At 40.1% G+C, this 19918-nt stretch overlaps 1 protein-coding gene across 3 annotated transcripts in view; it reads left to right on the top strand.

Annotated features, from left to right (window-relative positions):
- Positions 1–19918, top strand: part of GHR (growth hormone receptor) — a 150270-nt gene that overhangs the window by 79616 nt on the left and 50736 nt on the right. For all 3 annotated transcript variants that reach the window (XM_085043092.1, XM_085043093.1, XM_085043091.1), the window contains exon 3: positions 5498–5577. In XM_085043092.1, coding sequence (XP_084899218.1) covers positions 5508–5577 — 70 coding nt within the window. In that variant the 5' untranslated portion in view covers positions 5498–5507. The remainder of the gene's footprint in view (positions 1–5497; positions 5578–19918) is intronic.

Raw genomic sequence — 19918 nt, 5'->3', positions numbered from 1 at the left:
CAATAGAGAGGGAAATAAACTGGGTGTTGAAATTAAAATTTCTTATACTCTCTATTCCAAAACTAAAAGTTTGTTTAGGAAAAACATTTTTTTCAACCCGACGTGAGCAATTATTCCAATAGATTCCAGTTGCAATTTTAACTCATTAACACTTTAAATTACTATAGATTGTTTCGCTTGCATAAACACCTAATTAATAATATAAAGTTGCCTCTGTTTCACAGTTTTGCATAAAAACATGCATAATAAATAGAGTTTTATGTGGGGTTTCTTTTGTTGTTAAGGTTTTGGCATTTTTTTTTTTTTAATGGAAATAAGCCCTTTGTGAGCTTTTGGTTTGGTTGTTTTTTTAATTTAGAGTATGTAACTTATGCTTCTGTGGTATCATTCCTTGTTCTTTGTTATATCCAGGGTAGCGGCACACAATAGGTGAATGGTGTGTTACTCATATCAGCTGAGACAATTTGTTATTTCTGTTTCTTACTGCAGCTGAATATATAGCCCTGACAAGGGCTCTATAAAAGCAGGCACCCGTCCAAGGGCCACTGATGACTTAATCAAGCTGTAATATCAGCAAGCAGGGGAAGAAGGCTTTAAGTCCATTGCCATTTTAGATTGTGTTGATTGGAAGAACTAAAACTAATTTCAGTTGCAGAATGACTCCATCCTCTTGGCACTCGGGGGAATGAGGGTATGCAGGCAAAGTGATTTCAGCTATGTGTGATCAGCCAAAGTGGTGTGAATGTTTACAGGCAAGCACAGAATGATTACCTCTTGGGGTCACTGGCCCTGCCCTGAAATAACTTGTAAGAAATGTCCTCACTGTGAAAAATAAAGGCCTTTCACCCAGAAAAATTCAGCAGAAGTACATGCATACATATTTGGTAGGTGCAATAAAGAAGTCTCAGGGCAGACCTGAAACAGTCTGTTACATTCCCTTCTCAGTGTTACATTCACTGGAGTTACATTCCCTTCTCAGTGCTTGTCCTGATTTGGTGGTGGATCTGCTTCTGTATGCTCACCTGCATGGCACACTCTTGTGCTCTGGCCTCTTTGTGATCCAAAGGAATGATGAAACAGCAATATATGGAAAAACTCTTCAGATTAACCCTTCACTCAGTGATTTGGTGGTTTGGTTTGCAGCACAGAGGCTACTTTGGTTGTGTACCAGCTGCAGAGATGCTGCTGTGGCAAGCAATGCTAACCTGGAGGAGGTTACCAGGGAAAAACTCTCATATTTGGAGTACTGAGTACTGAGTTAGTCATGATGTCAAAAGCAGAAATGCCATCATAGGTGCAGTTCAATGTCCTTGTCTTTTCCCTTCCCTCTGGTTCTTTCATGTTCAGAAACTATCTAAAGGTCAAGATCTCACTTCAAACAAGTTTTGTTTATAAGCAAGACTCCTGGTTAACTTTCAGTGTTAACATTTTTACCTTACCGGAGTAGATGCAAAACACACAGTGTGGTGTGACTAAACTGTTTCTTTTCTCAGGGAGCTTCTTAACCCAGTTTTGCCTGTTTATGCTGACTCTGTTTATGTCCCACTGGAGAGATGTCGTGTTTAAATTCACTTGTGATTGACCTTATTCCAACATTGCTATAGAAAAGGGCCAAGATATTTTTTTTATCCTTTTTATAACTCCTGGCTTGCTTTCTGTACTGAAGTAATTAGCCTGAGCTGACCTCTAGCCAAATGTTTCTGTGGTCAAGTTTCAGCTGGCTTGAGGTCAGTCAGCTGCTGTAATTTTTTTTCCCGATTTTAACTCTGTTCGTTCTTACAAGCTGCTGGAGTTGGGTAAGACAGAATATTATTCTTTAGAATAGTGTATGCTACAAAGACTTGATTTTTTCTTTTTTCTGTTGAATAAGAGGGACTTTATTAGTGCCATTTGTCTTGCATAGGCACATAGGGTAGGTGTTGGAAGGTAGATACTACTGGATTGTAAAAGGTCAGTTTTGTCCTAATGACCACAGAGAGGCTGTCTCTTGCTAAGTTAACACTGAAGCCTCTGGACAATACTGTTCTTGTATTCTGTGCAAGCTTGCAAGAGTATTTTAGAGGAAAGGCAGCAGGTCATTATGGAACAGATTTTTGAGAACTTCCTGCAAGGCACTAGTTGTGTCATGCTGATGCACTTCAGAGGACCCTTCTTTAAGAATTTTTAGTCTGTACCACCAAAACTGGTATCATGATGTGGCAGCTCCTGCTTTCCACCTGATTTTCTCCCATGAGACTGGAGCTGTGGCAGTGTAGCTCTCACTTCCTCTCAAATACTACTGGAAATGGTTGCCATAACTGCATCCCAGCAGAGCTTTTGGTGTTTGTGCTGGTTGCACAGAGGTCATGTAGTGCCTGGTGCTTCACACCCCATGCAGAGCTCCATTTGCCTGGGTGAGGCCTTCAGTACAAGCCCTATCCCAAGGGCTCTGGGCTGGAGCTCCAAGGCAATAGCACAACTTGTCCTGTACAGAGGATGTTGCACAAAGGGTGGAGCATGATGCATCCATGTTTTCAGATGAGAGCAGTTACTGTTTTTGAGCTCGGCCCTGTTCATATTGGGTATGTTCAGAGTATACCAGTTGGATATTTTTCACAGACACTACTTGTCTGGATGGATAATTTGGAGGAATATCCCATGTGGTTTTAGGCAGAGCAGACACATGATATTGTTTTGTCTTGCTGAGATTCTGGCGTTTGAGAGTCTACTGAAGAAGCATCATTTGTTTCTATACTGTGTTTTACTAACAAAAGGGCAAGGGATGAAGCAGCAATTTTGATCATCTTTGAGGTTTAGGAATGCAAATTAATCCTGTGCCCTGTTTCAGAGAGCTAGTTGTTTCAGTCAAGGTTTGTGGCTGAGAAGGGAATATCCCAGTAATTGTAGAATTGCTCTTAAATAATAGCTGCTGCTAGAGGGTGGCTGTGCCCTCCCTTCCACCCTGACTGCGCATTCTCATACCTATGCTGCCCCAGCTCTGCTCCTGAGCTGTGTCTTTGTGGAGTCCTGATAAAACTGGTCTGCAAACAGGTTTGTTACCATAAATGTTTATGGATTCATTTTAACTGGAACAATTTCCGGATGGAGTTTGGTGTGTTGCAGGTATGTAAACAAGTCTGCAAGTGCAAGAGGAACAGAGGTACTAGAAGGGGATTGTTTTCATCTGCTATAACAAGATCTGGGTTGGTGCTTCAGCTGTCAAACCACTCTTTCTGGAAGGAAGCTGAGATGGCCACCAGTCAGGAATGCAGGGATGGAGGGGATAGCCATGCTGTGGCAGCTGCACATGGGCACCAGCACTGGTCCTACCAGAGTTGTTCAGTGTGGTTACAAAAAATAAAACTTCGTGCTCTGAATAGTGTATTCTGATGATATTCTCATGGGAGAACTCCTGTGAGGGTTAGGCCTTCTCTTGTGGCTGTTTGTAGGAAGAAGTAGAAAGGCTTGGAAAAGAGGGGTAAAGATGAGCAGAGGCTGGTGGACATGGGAGAACATCAAAGTGTGAATAGGATGGCAGCCTGGGTACTATGATGGGGAGAGAGTATGAGAGTTGTAAATGAAGTGACATTGTGTTTAGGCCTGTGAAAGGAAAAGTAAAACTTTAAGAAGAAAGTGGAAGGGCTGAGGGGGAGAGGAGACTGGTGGGGTAGAAATTGTGTAAGAGAAGAGGAACTGACAAACACAGAGGCACATTTTTGTGGAAGATGTATTAATAACAGATAATAAGAATACTTTAAACAAGAATACAGATGAAGAAGGGGACCAGTTAGGCTATCTGAAAATGTAGCTGATCTTGTATGAGCCTTGTACTGTGGCAGTGTATCTCGTCTTCTGAGAGTTAGGATTGTTGGCCTGTGATTTGCTTTATTGACTTTGTCCAACAGTTGCAGCTGTCACTTCTCCTGATCCTGCTCCCCAAGTTGCCTCACTCCCACACTGCCCCACATCCTCCCTAATGCACTTCTGTACCCATTCCTTCCTTCCAGTCCACTGAGAGCAGGGGAGTCACCTTTGGAGTGACCTATATCTGCTTGGCCAGGGAAAAGTCCTGCTGGTGCCTGGCCAGTCCACAGAGCTCCTACAGCTCTTTTCTTTGTGTAGCATCTCCACTCACACTCAGGCTGGCCCAAACTCGTCTGTGTTGCGCTGCTGGGCATCCTTGTCCTGATGTGTGTGTGTGGTGGAGAGCATTTCCTGCCTTGCCTTTGCAGGTTTGGCTTAGATTCTGCTAGTGTAAAGCAGTTTGAGTAAATGCCTCCTACACTGAGCCTGAAATGTGAAAGTTATTGAGCAGTTGCATTAATGAGGATGTGAGAAAATACCTTCTGATTTTCAAGTTTTGTGCTGAACAGCATGGATTCATTCTGTTCTCTTAGTATAAGAAAAGTGTGGGAATTACCTTTTAAATTTGGCATTACTATAGCTTTACATACCGTGCACCCTTGTATGTTATGTTTTTTAACCTAATTCAAACTTTGATAACTGCACTAAGGAACTGACTAGTTTTTGACACCCAGATTTGATAGCATGAATTGTTACTTGATCACACCCACTTAGAGATTGCTACTCATTTGAGGGCTTGGTTGTTTGGACACTTGTGATTTAATCTCCTGTTAGATAAAGAAACAAAATGTCTAATTGAGAATAGTCCAATGTATAATCAAGGGCTGTCGCACCAATTTGCAGTCAAATGTGAAAGTGGAGCTATTATTCTCTCTCTGCTGCCTCTCTGAGCAGGGGGTCAGTATATCCGTGGTAGTTTTGTGCCACAGAACAAAAACCCGCTGCCTGACTTGTTTCAGCTTTCTTGCTCATTTTAGCATGTGTGTTGCAGCTTTAGTTTTTAAGGTCTCTGTTAATCTCTGTGGCTATAAATGGTCAGAACATAATCCAGGGTGTGTATGCTTTCCCCATACATCCTGTGGACACCTCCTGAGGTTTTGGAAGCAAGGTAACATTTTGTGCAGAAGTCTTTCCAGTTTGCAAGTTTAGCACAGAGCAGCTGCTGCCATTCACTGCTGGTACCAGCTGCTGGTGAAAATGACAGGAGTGCAGTAGTGCTTCAAAACAGGATTGTGTGATGGGTTGTAGGATGTGTAGGTGTGGCACAAGTGAATTAAGGAAAACGAGGAGTGTGCTTTTTTGGGGAAATTGTAAAGGCTTGTTGGTTTATGCTAGGATTGTAAGCGTTTGCATTCTTGGAGGTTGTGAAGTCATTTGTGGATGCAGTCTATCAGTCGACAGTACATGATTTTTCCTCCCTCTTTATTAAATGAACTACAGACACATAAGCTAGTTGTCTTGTAGATACAGTATTTACTCTCTGTTCTAGACTGCAAGATGATGTATTACTTTATGAGGCAATAAACAATAAATTAAATATACTGGTTTAAATCCAATCAGAAATTCAGTAAAATTAGATAACAGTTTAAATGTTGTATTGTATTAGTAATATTTGCTTATAAAGAAATTATCTTACTGTCTTTTGTTATTACAGAGTTAGAAGTATGGATCTGCGGCATCTGCTGTTTACTTTGGCACTGATCTGTGCAAATGACTCACTTTCTGCAAGTGATGGTAAGTTTTATGATACCTTTCCATGCCTTTCTGTGTGTAGATCTAAGTATGTATAGCTTTACATAAACAGTGTTTTTATATTGAATTTTTCATGACTGTGCAACTTTCTTGATTGCAGTAACCCAGGTGCATGATGTTCAAAATGCATCAGTTAATCTTTTTGTAAATATAGTGGATGAAGTTGGGACATGTTGCAGAATGAAGGTGAATTTCATCAACAGTTTTTGATGTGTAAGCAAGATGGATCAACGTTGGTGTTACATATCTGGCTTTTCTTTGTGTGGGTATTGAAGTTACAAAATAATTTTATGGGGTTAATTTTTTATGTGAACTAGTGTTTTTTTCCTAAACAAGTCTTTTAGTGTATTCATACATTAAGTATAGGACTACTTGGTCATACAGAGGAAGTCTTTAAAGACTGTATGCTTTGGATCTCAGGCCAATATTCACAAATATTATAAGAAATATACTTAGTAATTCTTGAGTACAGATTATGGGATTTCAAAAGAATGTGTACCTTCAACCAGCCAGGTGGGACTGGTCTTTAACTCATTTAACAAAACACATGAACTCCAGTGGGACTTGCATGTTGTGTCAGATTGATCTGCTTATGCTTGCTATAATGTAATTACGTAAAGAAGTGCAGCTCAGCCTGGTCAGCGCTGTGCTGGTCTGGTCTCCAGAACATATAGGAGTAACAGTTTTCCATAAACATTAATTTTATGCAAACATGTCACTGCTTCTCCCAAAGCTACAGAGCAGCTGCAGCTGGGTGGCTCTGTAAACAGATGGCCCTTCTGACTTCCTAACCAAAATCTGTGTTAGCAGAGCAAGTCAGAGAGGACAGTTTGGCAAGCAATTTTTTAAAAAGTAGGATGAAAACAGCTTCCACAGCAAACTCTAAATAAAATGATACAATTTTCAGTGAAAATTTCTGACATTTCTCTTTTTTTTTAGCTCCATACTTTAGTGTTACTGAATGAAAATTGAACATCTGTAGAGTTGCAAGCCATATTTCATTAGCCTTTCTAGTGCTAGTTTTATAATATGGTACTAAGCCAAAAGGCTATGGCATAGTTTCCTGTAGTGACAACTGTCTTATATTTTAAAGGTATAAGCATAATGCTTTGTCCTGATACAGTTCTGTATTTTCTTGGAGTTGCATACTGTGAGTTTCTAGGTATCTTGTAATTGCAGAAGCCCTGGAAAGGCATACAGGGTGTTACTTTGATGTTAATGGAGACATCCAGCTGAAATATGAAATAATTAAAACTCAGGTGATCCATTCTCAGAGAATTCTTCTGTAAAGTTCATTTTGTTTATTAACAAACAGATTTGGATAGAGAAAACACATATTTCTGTTTATTTACTTTTGTGTGTGTGGCTGGAATACTTGTCTGCTGTGTTATCAGGAAGAAAATCAGTAAGACTGCTAGTTAAGGGTTTTTCTTTAACATTTACCAAATATATACATGTACAAGCTTCTATTCATGTACCAACCACTGCAGAGTGGTCAATAGAACAAAAAATAATGTGTCCTGACTTGATCCTTTCCCCTGCTATGTCTGCATTTTACAGTAGACTCATTCAATAGTCAGAAATAATCCCCAGTGCAGTCTACTGGACCAACTGATTTCTCTCTTGAGTTTTAAGAGCGCATGAGGATTATATGATCTTTGGCAGATGAGCTGTGGTCCAGATGTCCTAACTGCAGTAATAATCTGTGTTATAAATAAATCTTGACCACAACGTCATCTTTGTGTGACTTTGTCTATACTGATGTAATAGTAACTTCCATGAGATTACCTTCAGAACCAAAAATTAAAAATATTTTTATTGTTTCTGTGCTTAAATACAAGACACAGTACTAAATATTTATGTCCTGATTTGTTGTACTATTGAAGATTATGTATGTGAAGGGAATCACTTTGTTTGGTGATTGCTAATGACTGAATTCTTCTAATGCTTTAACGGATTCATTCTGACTTAGGCGCATGCTCAGCTGAGAATGTCAGAGAAGGAAGTATAAATTGAACAAGGGTATTTGAGGTAACAGCATGAAAGGACATCCCTTTGCTGTTCTTTTATGATTTGGGACAGAGAATAAACAAGATCTGTTTATTACATGTTCTGTTCTTTTTTTCTCCCATGTGAATGTTTTTGTATCTGCAAAAGTTCTCATGAGCATCCAGCCCGACTCAGGTGATGAATCCTGACAATCTTAGAGTGTTCTGCCCAGCACAGTCTTGCTGAGACATTTCCTATAAACTTAATTAAATGTGTTCTGTACTTGCACCATATCTGATACGTTGCCTGGGGACTGTATCTATGGTGTCATGGTTCCCTAAAAAATCCACTTCACTAGTTCTATTTCTTCTGGCAGCAGAAGAAATTAAAATTACATATGCTTGACAGTGTTGCACCAAAGCCCAGTACTGAACCAGTGTAAAATAGACTTGTACATGGGATGCTTTTATGTCTTGAAAGTAAACAAAGCTTATGTTCAGTCATACAAGAGTCTGTGCTTGGAGCTGGCTTTGTGCCATGGGGTCAGATCCACCCTTGGCAGAGTAAAATCCCATACATATTTCCTTCTGTGGGGATCCAGGGTGTGAGGCCAGCAGTTGGCCAGGCAACTGCACAATATTTGAGGCCAGATATTGGACATTTAGTCACCTATTTGCTGTCTACAGGCTGGTATACAGTTGTGACAAGAGGCTTTCTATTGATTTAGCTTGCTAGCTCCCTAAACTGGGGCTGCAGCTGGCATGAAGGGACAGGGGTGCCCACTGTCTCTGAGAGGGTGATGCTCCATGTGACCAGGCATGTCCACTGCACCAGGTCTTCAATTTAAATTCAGAGCTGAGCAGGTCTGGGACTTGCAGTCTTGTACCACATTCTATCCATGCCTTTGAGCTGCCTGATGTATGATGACAAGGGTAGAAAGAACACAAAGGCCACAATAATAGGAAGGTAATTTCTAATAGGTGTGTAATTACCATAGGTAAATGGGGTTTGTGCCTTCAGGATTGGAAAGCATTAGGCTCATTTTCACAGCTGATGAAGACATTTTTGTTAAAACAGCAGAATTAGGCTTCTGAGAGTTTAGGTTGCTTTGAAGATGGAGAATTCTGTGATTTTGACACTTCAGTTTAATTTAGTTAATTAGGTGCATAAACAAGAAAGAATACTTACTGCCTCATAAGCAGATCACCTACATCTGTGCAATATTAATTGTAGTTCAGGGAAAAAAATTAAAGCTTATATTTGTGTACAAATACACAATTTGCGTTTGAGATTTTACATTAATGTAAATGTAGTGTTTCAAGTACGTATCCAGAATTCAACAGGGTATTTTGGTTTACTATGACATCAGAAGCAGTTGAGGGGAATTGCTTCAGACATGGACTGAAATATGTTTTGGAAGCAAAATAAATGTTGTTTGCTTATTCCTTCTCTACAACTGATGAGTGTAGGTCAAATAAGGACACAGAGGAATAAACTGGGAATTAGTCCCAGTTAATAAAACAATACATAAGCTCAAGCAGTTCCAAAATTAATTTCTTCCCAATGAAAAAAAGTGGGAAATGTCTTTTACCCTTTTTTTATGCTAGATCAAACTTCATTCCAGACTGTTACAGTATTACAGCTATGTTACTTCATCCTTTGAAACAGGGTTAGAGAGGCATTCATATTTAAGGATAGCACAAGAAAAATAATTTTGAGTGAACTGGTTTTGTACAATGACAATTTTAAGAGCTACAAGCCTGAAATTTTTGTTCATTTTATCTAATTGGATTTGAAAAATGTATTTCTGTTTTACCATCACAGTTTTTAAAATTATTTTATCAATCTGCTATGCTAAAATATTCTATTTGCATAAATTTTATCTGAGAAATAGAATTAGTTATTTTCCTTTCTGGAAAAAAAATCCAATTTTTCTTTTCCATCAGGATGTCCTTTGTTTTACTAGTGTTTGTTGTTGTGCTTTGATGCTTTGTGTGCATTACATATTCATTATATATGAATATTATTCATCACTAACTATGTGTGTGCACTGGGTATCAGTGCTCCCACTGCAGAGCTGGAGATTGAATCCATTACCCATGCATAGGACTTCAGTGTCATTAAAGACGTGCCTGAGCAGCCAACACTTCTGTGCAGGGCTCCCAGCAATACCAGGGGATCTGCATCTTTCTGGAATGATCAGAAGCTTAAAAAACTCTATTAAAAACCTTCAGGCAAGGTATCTGATACATACTTGACCATCTCTTTTCAGGCAATCAAATCAACTCTAATGGCTAATCTTTGTTCCAGGGACTGTTTGGACTAACTCTCTAGGGAGCATTGAGAGCTTGGACATCTAAGGATAAGATTCATCATAAGGATATCCTCTAGTACTCGACAAATCTGCATAAAACTTGTAGGTAGCCCACTTGTGCCTTTTTAAGCAGAAGCTGGAAGGCAGGCAGACTATCCTAGGCAGTCTGAGATAGCTACAGATGTCTGGGCAACTGGATTTTGCCCTACGTGGCATAAAGAGAGCTAAATTTATGTGTCTTCATTTTGAACTGAGCCTCACCCTTGCAGTTGCCATGTTTCAATGTGCACAATATGCTTTCTTCTGGGTAGTGTCAGAGCTGCTCAGCCACACACTGTGAGTTTTCTGCTACTGCCCAGGTGAGGGGTCTTCTCACTGGATTGACAGGAAAGCAGTTGGGTTCTTGAAGTTTAGTAGCAGACACATATTATCTAAAGGCTTTTGTTACATGTGAAGGAATTACTACAATAAGCAGAAAGGTGCCTTTGAATGGCAGCATATTCTAGGAAAATTGTTCATCAGTCCATGGAGTCAGGAGCTACCAGGGACTTCCTTGCTTGGCCTGAACCATTCAGAAGAATGATTTGGCTGTAAACATGTTTTGTGATTTAGGTGAACTCCAGTTTTATAGATGCAGTCAGTGCAGTGACAAACCATTTCTCAAGTATTTGTTTATTTTTAGTATCTTTTTTGATAATCACAAAGACAAGACATATTTGCATGTAGTACAATCCCAATCCTGTTAGGAAGGAACAAAAGGAGAGAATCTTCCTTAGCTTTAAGGTGCATTCATGCCTTTTCTTGGTAAATAGTAGTGCCATGGTTTAGTTGGTGGTCATTTTCTCTTAATTCTTCTGGTTGGTTCATCTTTGCTATGGCCTTTCTCTGTTTTGCCTGTTTTCTCAATTACATGCAGCTAGATATGAAACACAAGTCCATGCAGAGCTGGCAGTTAAAATCTGAGAAGCTCAAAACTGTGATCACTGTGGTGCACCCTAGTCTTTGTGGATGGGGTCAGAACTTTTGAGAAGGCAGGTTTAAAACTTCCACCTGAAAACAAAGCCTTTTGAATTGTTGCCCTATTTCCTGAAGTTTAAGTGTTTCTGAGCAAGAAATGTGTTCCATTATGTAGAAGAAGTGGCTACAGAGACATTCCAAGAGCCAGAATCAGAAAGCTTGGCACAGGGAAACGTAAGTTATACCACTGTGATCTGGCTAAGCCATTTCTGCTGAAGAGAAGATTCATTTTGGCAGAGAGAAAAATCCTATTTCCATCATCACTTTCCATTGGGATTAAGGATGGCTTTGATGACTAGCAGAAAAATCCAAGCGAAGGCCAAGGAGGTGCACTTCTGAGTTACTTTTACTGCTCTTGCTTCCTAGCCAGTAGTATATATTTCAGATAAGCCATTTGTCCAGGCCTGTGTGACAGTATCGCATGAAGAAGAAAAAATTTCACTTTGCCTGTCTGTATTTTAACAGAAAGTGATTTGGAGTTTCTAAAGGTGGAAAACACATGCTGAAAACTAATTTAAGACAGGGATATATTTTTTAAGAAAACTCAGAAAATAAACATGTTTTAAGGTATCTCAAGCCTGAAATTGTGCCCCCAAATATGTCAGTTTAGGCTTGTATCCAAGCAGATCCAGTGGTTTAAATGCTAACCTGGGGTGCAGAGACTTGTCTCCTTTGTCCTGTCCTCTAAACCATATCTGTGACCCCAGCATTTATTGAAGATTTTCAAGCCTTTGAATATCTTCACCCACAAACCTGCCAAAAACACTTCCTGGACAACCAGCTTCAGTCAGACACCCTGTAAAATAACTACATGCCATAGTTCCCCCATCCAGTTATCTCTGTCATCTTTAATATTCCTGCTGGTGTGCTTATTTCCTTCATCGCTCTTTTGTTGCCATTATATTTTCTTCTCTGTCAAACACAGACTTGCTGGTTTGCTGTCCTCTGATTGCTGTGCTTTGAGGCAACTTGCAAGAATTAGCAACACATCACTGGTTAATGCCTGGTGTGGTCAGAAGGAGAAGGCAGCCTTTCACTCTCCCAGTGGCAACTCCTGTGATCCCAGCATATATCTTTGCTCTCCCAAGCAGACTTACAGACTGCAGCCTAGGCCACCAGCACACACACTGGTCCTGCTGTGAGCCAGAACTGTTCCTCCTTTACCAGGATGGAGCTGCACCCAGAACCACTGAGTGGCCACTTGTGGGTTGCTGTCAGAGGAGTGAGGCCAGTTTCAAACACGAACTTTTGCCCACACATGTGTACTTATGGAGTAAGATTGGATGATGGAAATTATGCAAAACCATGCATAGCAGTTTGTTACCACTATCTAAGAAGCTAACAAGTGAGAAAATTCCAAGTTGCAGTTTTACTTTAACTCCACTTTGTATTTTAAAGGTAATTGTGTATTTAATGTGAATTAGTGAAACTGTGTGTACTTGTCTTGGGTGATTTTATAATGATACTCCTGATCATCTGCTTTATGCCCAAAAATGGGTGTTGTGGCTTTAAAGTGAGTCTTCCATTTTATTTTTCACTACCACGTGGTTGGCAGTGAGTTTTTTCTCCCTTCCCCTGGCATTTTGGGGTTTTTTGTTCTGCTGTGGATGGATGTGTGCGTGTGTGTGCAGGGTAAAGTTCTGATGATTCAATCTCTAACTGTTACTCAGTTTTCTCCCATGCTGTGTGGGCACCTTCTTTGTCAAATAAACAGGCTTTTTTTTCACTTTCATCCACTAAAAATTAATTTTTATTGGTGGGGAGTGATTGCTGAAACCCTTTTCTTTAGAAAATGTTAATTCCAGAGCGTTTTCTCCCAAACTTGTCTCTAAACTGAGGCAGTACCACACTAGCCTAATCAATACAGTTAATAAACTAACTGCACCACAGGAAGGAAAAGCAGCTCAAGCAAATAAACACTAGTCTATATTATAAAAGCAGATTACATGAGTTATAATAAACCATTCCATACAGTAAAGTACACACAGAGCAAATTGCTTTGAATACCATCCATCTCTAACAGGAAAAAGATCCTCTAGTTGCTGCAAATTCATATCATATAATGAAATGTTCATGAGAAGGGGTGACCTTTCCATTAATTTAAACAATGATGCAGTAATTTGCACTGCTTGATTTAAAACACAAGAGATTTTTAGAACTAAGAGACTGTTTGCAATGTTGCACATTCCCCTTCCATGCTGTGCTCTTCAAAAGTCACAATGGGGATTGTACCAGAAACTGAGAACAAGTGTGACTAAAATTTGGAGAGCTGTAATGGAACAGACCTTGTTTCTACCAGTCAAAATGAGAGAGCAGTGTTTGCACCTCAGCAATATTTTGGGACTCTTCAATGGTTCCAAGGGATCAGAAGTGAACAAGAAACATTCTAGAGTAGGAGTTCACGAGATGCCATTCTTGAGTCACACAGAGTGACTCTGAAAGCTTTGCACTGGCCACCACCCACAGCACAACCAGATGGTTCTCAGGGTTGCAGCAGAACTTCCAGCACAGCTGGGTAGTTCTGAAATTGTTGCCACCATCTGAAGGGTGCCTAGTTCCAGCCTTGAGGAATTCTTTGTCACTTGGGCTCCAGAGACTACCCCAGCTGCCTATTTCCAATCCTGGCAACTACCCCAGTCTTCCTCGTTACACTCCAGCGCACTACTGGTACCCAGGTGATAACATGCTTCTGAGGATGGAAAGGAGAAGGGGAACAGGATACTGTTGGGGAGTTTGGCCATGGTGTGACCCTCCACAACAAGTTTCTGGCAAGGTTCTCCTTGGAGAATAAAAGTGACATGATCTGTTTCCCATCTCTACTGCTGGAGAGGCATCCAGAATGAACACTGGAAGAATGATGCCGTAGGTGAGAGGCAGAGCTGCAAACTACCAGTAGGACTCTATAGCTTCTGAACCTGGAACAAGTCCTGCTACTTAACCAGACAGAGGTTTCTCTACTTTGCTTGCTATTCTCACCATTTGTAGGAGCATTCTCTAAAATCAAGTAGTAACAGCAATGGTTAATTTTCTTCAGAATACCCAACAGATTGCCACCCTGCTAGGGATTTTGAATTCTTCCTGCATAATGCAGTGAAGACTTCCTTTTTGTAAAAGTACAGGAGTTTTTTTTACAGATAATTGAATGTCCTCAACTAAGTCATTTAGTGCAAAGGGGTGTAGAATAGCAATAATGTAAAGTGATAAAGTTGGTGGACTATCCAAAGAGCCATGCATAATGCCAATTCTGTCCTGTGTTTTGTTCTCATTACATTGGTCAAGGAGACAGACCGTTGTTCACTCTCCACTATGTGGATTTTGTGAGAGCCTTTGACACAGCACTGTAAGCAAAGGTTCCTTAAAAAAATGCCAGGGATAATATGGAAGGGCTTGTATGGATTAAAAAAAAAATCAATCAAAAGCGGAAAAAAAGGAACAGATTATGAGCTCCCACATCCAAGGATATCTCCTGTCTACAGATTGTACAGGGAGAAATGAAATCAAAATCTGTTCTGCTGGGAGAGCTCTGTGGTGGGCTGGGGTGGTACCTAGTGCAGTTCTGCAAGGTGCCAAGGGGGTGATGGAGAAGGGTGTGAGTGGGGCTGCTGCAGCCCCACAGCTGGGTGTGCAAACACTTAGCACAGCACTGCTGGAGGGGTGGAGGGCGGGCTGCCTGGGGAAACATGAGAGATTCACCCAGACCAAGAAGGCTGTCTTCTGTGGGCTATCCCAAACTGTACCCAGAGCAAATTCAGAGAAACATGCTGAAAGGAAATATGTTTATTTTGTACTTGGTCTGGGATTTTATTTATTACTCTCCTAGAAATGTGTAGTTTTGGCTTTAGGGCTGACACAGAAATTTCAGAAGCAAATTTGAAAACTGACTTGGATCAAGAATTTACTCTTGAATCCCTATCTACTAGAACCCTTCTCTGTTTTTCACTTTGTAAAGACAAAATAACAAGAACAGTTACGTGTCTGGCAGGCAGACACCATGTGCATCATGTTGCTTTTAAAAGACACTTTGTGTTTGCTACCTATGCCTATTGTGTAACAGGAAAAACAGATAGTATTTAACAAATATTAAATTTTCAACAAAAGAACATGTACAAGTAAAATAATGTCATTATGCCCTTTGGATTTTTGTCTGGTCTCCTCATTGCTGAAACACCAAAAAAAAAAAAAAAAGTGATAATTTGCTTTTAACAGGAAAACTGCAAGTGTTAAGCAAGCAAATGTAGGTAAAAACTATAAATGTTAGCATGGTCTATTTATTATTTGCTGTTAGTGATCAAGTAGTTTATAGTCAATGTAGTTACTTCAGTAAAAATGCTGATGTCAACTATAGTTTCTGTTGTATAGGTTTTAATTCAAACCATCTGTTTTAATCATTGTATATATCCTGGGTTGATCTTTGCTTGCAGTGAAGTGTTTTTCTGGAAGTTAGAAGTAATTATTAAAGGAATGGAAATTATTAGTGGTTCATGGTTTGGCAAGGAAAAGAAATGCCTTTTCAAGTTTTTGGTATCTCTTTTAAAGGGCTCCTGCACCAGAAATGGTTGAGGGTGGAGTATAACACAGAAGTATTTTCTGTCATATTCTCTGTGATATTTGGGGTTCATCCCAGTGAGGTGTCTGGAAGCCTAAGTCACTGGTGTGATTATTCTCCACCACTTAATTAAGTCCTTTTATTTCACAAGGCAAAGGAAATATGAGTGGTTTGTTAAAAAGGGGGTATAAAACACTGGTGAAAGTTGTCAGAAATGCTGGCATATGTTCATAAACAACATAATTTATTTTTTAGTGAACTGTTTCATTCTCCAGTGTATTCTTCAGAGGATTTGTAAAGGATGTTTGGTCTTGCTAACTTGTTGAGTTAGTTTAGACTGTAGCTGTCCTGTCTAAAATAGCCCTGTTATCCAAGGATATCTCCACCTGGCTCCAGAGCTCACCTTCATGCTGTGAAGATCTATTAAGCCACTTTGCAGTAAAAAGAGAAGCATCTAGGGCAGCTCCATAAGTAGTGAAATAGATGTGAGATCAATAATTTTTTATCTTTCCTTTCTGATTCCACAGCAATTGCACAATAGGAAGCTGTAGAATTTTATCAGAAAAACCCAAGGTATCTCCTCATACTCTCATCACATGCCTAGGGACCTTCAGAACTCAATTAAAGTCCTGGCTGGATCATGCTAGACCTACAGATGTAGAGGGCAAGACTTTGCTCTTGAAAGGATGCGGTGGGAGCTCTTCTGGCTATCCTGCTGTCACAGCTTACTCTGTTTGAACTCCCGTTCTGGCAAAGTCAGTTCAGTAGAGTTAAATCCTTGTCTACAAAAATACATGTAATAATATTGGAAGAACCCTCCTGACAGAGACTTCAGGGTCAGAGAAGTGACAAAGACAAAGCTGTCAGAATTTCATGTGGTGGCCCAAAACATGCAGCTGATATTATATACTTTTCCAAAGCTGTGAACACTGTTCATAATTTAAAGTAGATTTTCCTCTGGTTTGTCCTTTCTTTCCTCCCTGAGTCAAGAAACATTTGTTTTTTGCCAGGAGGAACATGCGTTACAGAATCTGGCACGTTTGCATGTGGTACAAGCTTGTGAATGTTTTGTTGAGATAAGTGAGTGACAGCTTCCAGTTGGTGTTCTGCAGGAGGTGAGGGTTTCTTTCCAGAAGTCCCGACCATCTCAAAATAACTATATTCTCCTTGCAGAGCTCCCAGTCTGACATGTTATCTTATCCCCTCAGTACAGCAGTGCTGATACTCTAGTATGCCGGTTTTATTAGCTAATAGTCTTAAGTAGCAGTTTTAGTTACAGGAAGGACTGAAAGGATTACATCTATCAGTTAGTGTTTGGTCTGTGTTGTCCAGTGTTGTAACAGAAGACTTGATTGTAAACTATTGTTAAATGCTGTTTTTCAGTTATGAGAGCTTGTTAACCACTGGAATTCAACGTATTTTTTGTTCCAATTTGTTCAACCAAAAAGGGCATTTTTTTTCTTAAGAGAATGAGGCTCTGTTTTCTTCTGTTTTAGAGAAGTGTCAACAGTTAAAGCCTTGCTGTTTAATTTCATTATACCCCCTGGAAGTTCCTCAAGAAACATGAGTTATGACTATGTCAGTGCTTTTCACTTCAAGGGGTTTCACATCTCAGCAACTTACAAAGATGTGTGAAATGCAATTAACAGCTCCAGTAATCCCAAGATACCTATATATAAGCAGTGGCTTTCTCAAAACAGCATTGTTTTTCCAAGGTTGTAGCTGTCCCTAAGGGAAGCAGATTATTAGCCTTAGCATGTGGCTCTTAACCATGTTTAAGAACACAGGTGGGGACTGATAAAAATAATGTTTGGCTTACATTGGTAGGATTCCTGGAGCTGAAGAGAAGTAATTTCTGTATGTTGTTCTGATTGCTGTGGGAATCCAATCATGCATTCGGTTATAGTTTATAAAAAGCTGCTTTAGTCTTCTAAAATCTTACTTTTAGAAAAGCCCTGAATCCATCATGCCGTTATGGGAGGTAAAGGTGCGATGACTTGTATATGTGGGGAAGTCTCACAGCATTTCCTGGTTGTTAATGCACCATAGCATTTAAATGAAGCAGAGTAGAAAGACATGATTTTTTACAAAAAATGCATAAAAAAATGAAACTTCCTTTCTTTTAATCAGGGCAAGTCTTAGGTCTTAAATAAGGAATAAAAGTTGTTCCATATTTGAGATGGGTGCAGGGTAGATAGTCCCTAGGAGGTTCAGGCTGTCCTGAGTTTCCAAGTGTTTATTTCACTGCTAAGACGTGAGTGAGATGGGGGTTTAGTTGGGTTTTTTTTATTATTTGTAGGTGGTTCCCACATGATTCCTGTGAAAGTACAAATTTTTTTTGTTTGTTTTGGTTTTTTGTGGGTTTTTTTTGTTTCCTGGAGGGAATTCAGGAATTACCTGAATTGTCACTGGCAGAGAATTGGTCTCATTGGCTTCAGCAAAAAGGCAAAGAGGGGGCAATAATCTGAGCTCTTCAGACAAGGCTGAGGCATGTTGGCCTCAGGAATGGGTGAGCTTCCAAAGCCATTTACTTATCTTAAAAAAGACAAAATCCCTGTGACTCCTGAAAGAGTAATAGTTTTGCAATAATGACACTGGTCTGAAACAAGCTTTCACCATCTGGCTGTGCCGTAGAAATTCCTCCGTGTCCATGGAAAATTGATTAGTATCTGTATCCCAGCTCCCTAGCTGAAAAGTGAAGAAGGCACTTTAAGGATAAACTACTTAATCGGTTTCAGTTTATCAGATATTATGGTGAATGAAGTTGCTGAGATTGTGCAAATCCTCTGTCAACAGCACTGCATTTATTGTGCAGAGCAAAATGATAGAAAATTGTATCTCCTCTTCCAGTGCTCATGAAGCTGGCAGGCTGCCTCCTCTGCCAAGGCAGGGAAAGATGTTTGTGAGCTTGTCAGGAGGTAAGGGACACCACCAGCACGCAGAGAAAGCACTGAAGTGTCCTCCAGTGCATATTTGTTTTCTGCATAAATCTGCATACTTGCAGAAACTATGCTTCTCTTCCAACAGGCAAAGACTTGTGCTAATGTGGGCCCATAACTAATTGTTGCCATGGGAAACTCTGAAATGGCCACCCACACTTTTATATCTGAATGGAGCTTGTGTTCAGACATACTGTTCCATCTGTGTGTCAGCATACGCACATTAGTGTGTGTGTATGTTTCTTCCCGGCTGTAGCATGGTCAGGCTGAATTATGAAAGGTTGCCTTTCATGTTAAAGACTCTGGAAGCATCAACCACATCTGGAACACTGTGTCTTACAGGGCTGCTCTGGCACTGACATGCCCAGAGTACTCCTTGATGTTCCTTCAGTTCACTGGTGTGCTCAGAGCTGACAAAAAGGCACAACCAGTCCTAAGAAATTTTCACTTTTTCTTTAATTATTGCCAGTGTGGCCCTGCAGCCCTTCTCCCCACAGAATTAAATATGATGCAAACATGAAAATGCAAATGCTGGAGCTTTTTAAAGAAGAAAGTATTGTGTTTTGAATTATAAACACATTTTCCCCTTTTCTTGTACTCAGAAAAGCTGTATTGTTCTGTGTGAATTTTTCTAAAATACTTTCACTGTGAGATGTGCATTTGGTGTGGAGAATCCCAGCTCAGATAACTGAAGTCTGGAGGAGCTAGAAGTGACCTAGCCATACTTGGTGGCAGGTAGTGACCCGAGGCGTCTGCAGGACAGGAGAAGGCAATGTTACTGGCATATGGCTCCTGCTAACCAATAAGTGTTTGTGGAAGGACTGTGTACAAGCAGCTGCTCTTATCAGTTCTAGATACACTTTTTGATAGGTTAAATTTGGCTTGATTTTAAGCTGCTTAATTTTTGAAAGCTTTTAGGTCTGCTACTGAAGCCAAGCTACTTGCTTGTAAGCAGTGTTAGAGAATCACTAGGGTCAAGAAACAAGGACTCCTCTCGCTGTACCATTGTCCTTTCCAAGCAGATCTGTGTGAAGCACATTGAAACACATTGATAAAATGTTGTGGAAAAGGCTGCATTGTCAGTGGCTGAGCTACACATTTGCTTTGGACTGTGAATTTGGCACAGTGTAGTGAGACGAAAGAAACACCAGCAGCAGAGTGCAATGCTTGGCTCTCTCCCTGGCTTCAAAACAGTCTAACCTGCCAATTTCTTCTGCATACCCAAATACTGACTGGATTAATATAAATGTTAATTATAGCATCATTTGAGACAGCAAGCTAGCACTTGTTCCTGTCTTGCAGTGTTGTGTTGTGTGTGAGCACCTTTGGCTACCAGCAGGTCCTTTCCTAAGTAAAGAATGAGCCGCAGGTGTCACAGGAGCATGATCCTTAATGATCCCCTAACTGTGTGACTTTGTGTAATTTATTAGGTTGTTCCCTGTCTTTCCTCCTTTTTTTGTTTTTAAGGGATTTTTAAATCTGAAGGAATGGAGATGGCATATACTATGAATTTGATTT

This window comes from Lichenostomus cassidix, chromosome Z (assembly GCF_008360975.1).
Source record: "Lichenostomus cassidix isolate B80296 chromosome Z, HeHo_3.0, whole genome shotgun sequence".
NCBI classification, from domain to species: Eukaryota; Metazoa; Chordata; class Aves; order Passeriformes; family Meliphagidae; genus Lichenostomus; species Lichenostomus cassidix.
The sequence above is the reverse complement of the archived record's forward strand: the minus strand, read 5'-3'. Positions and strand labels throughout refer to the sequence as shown.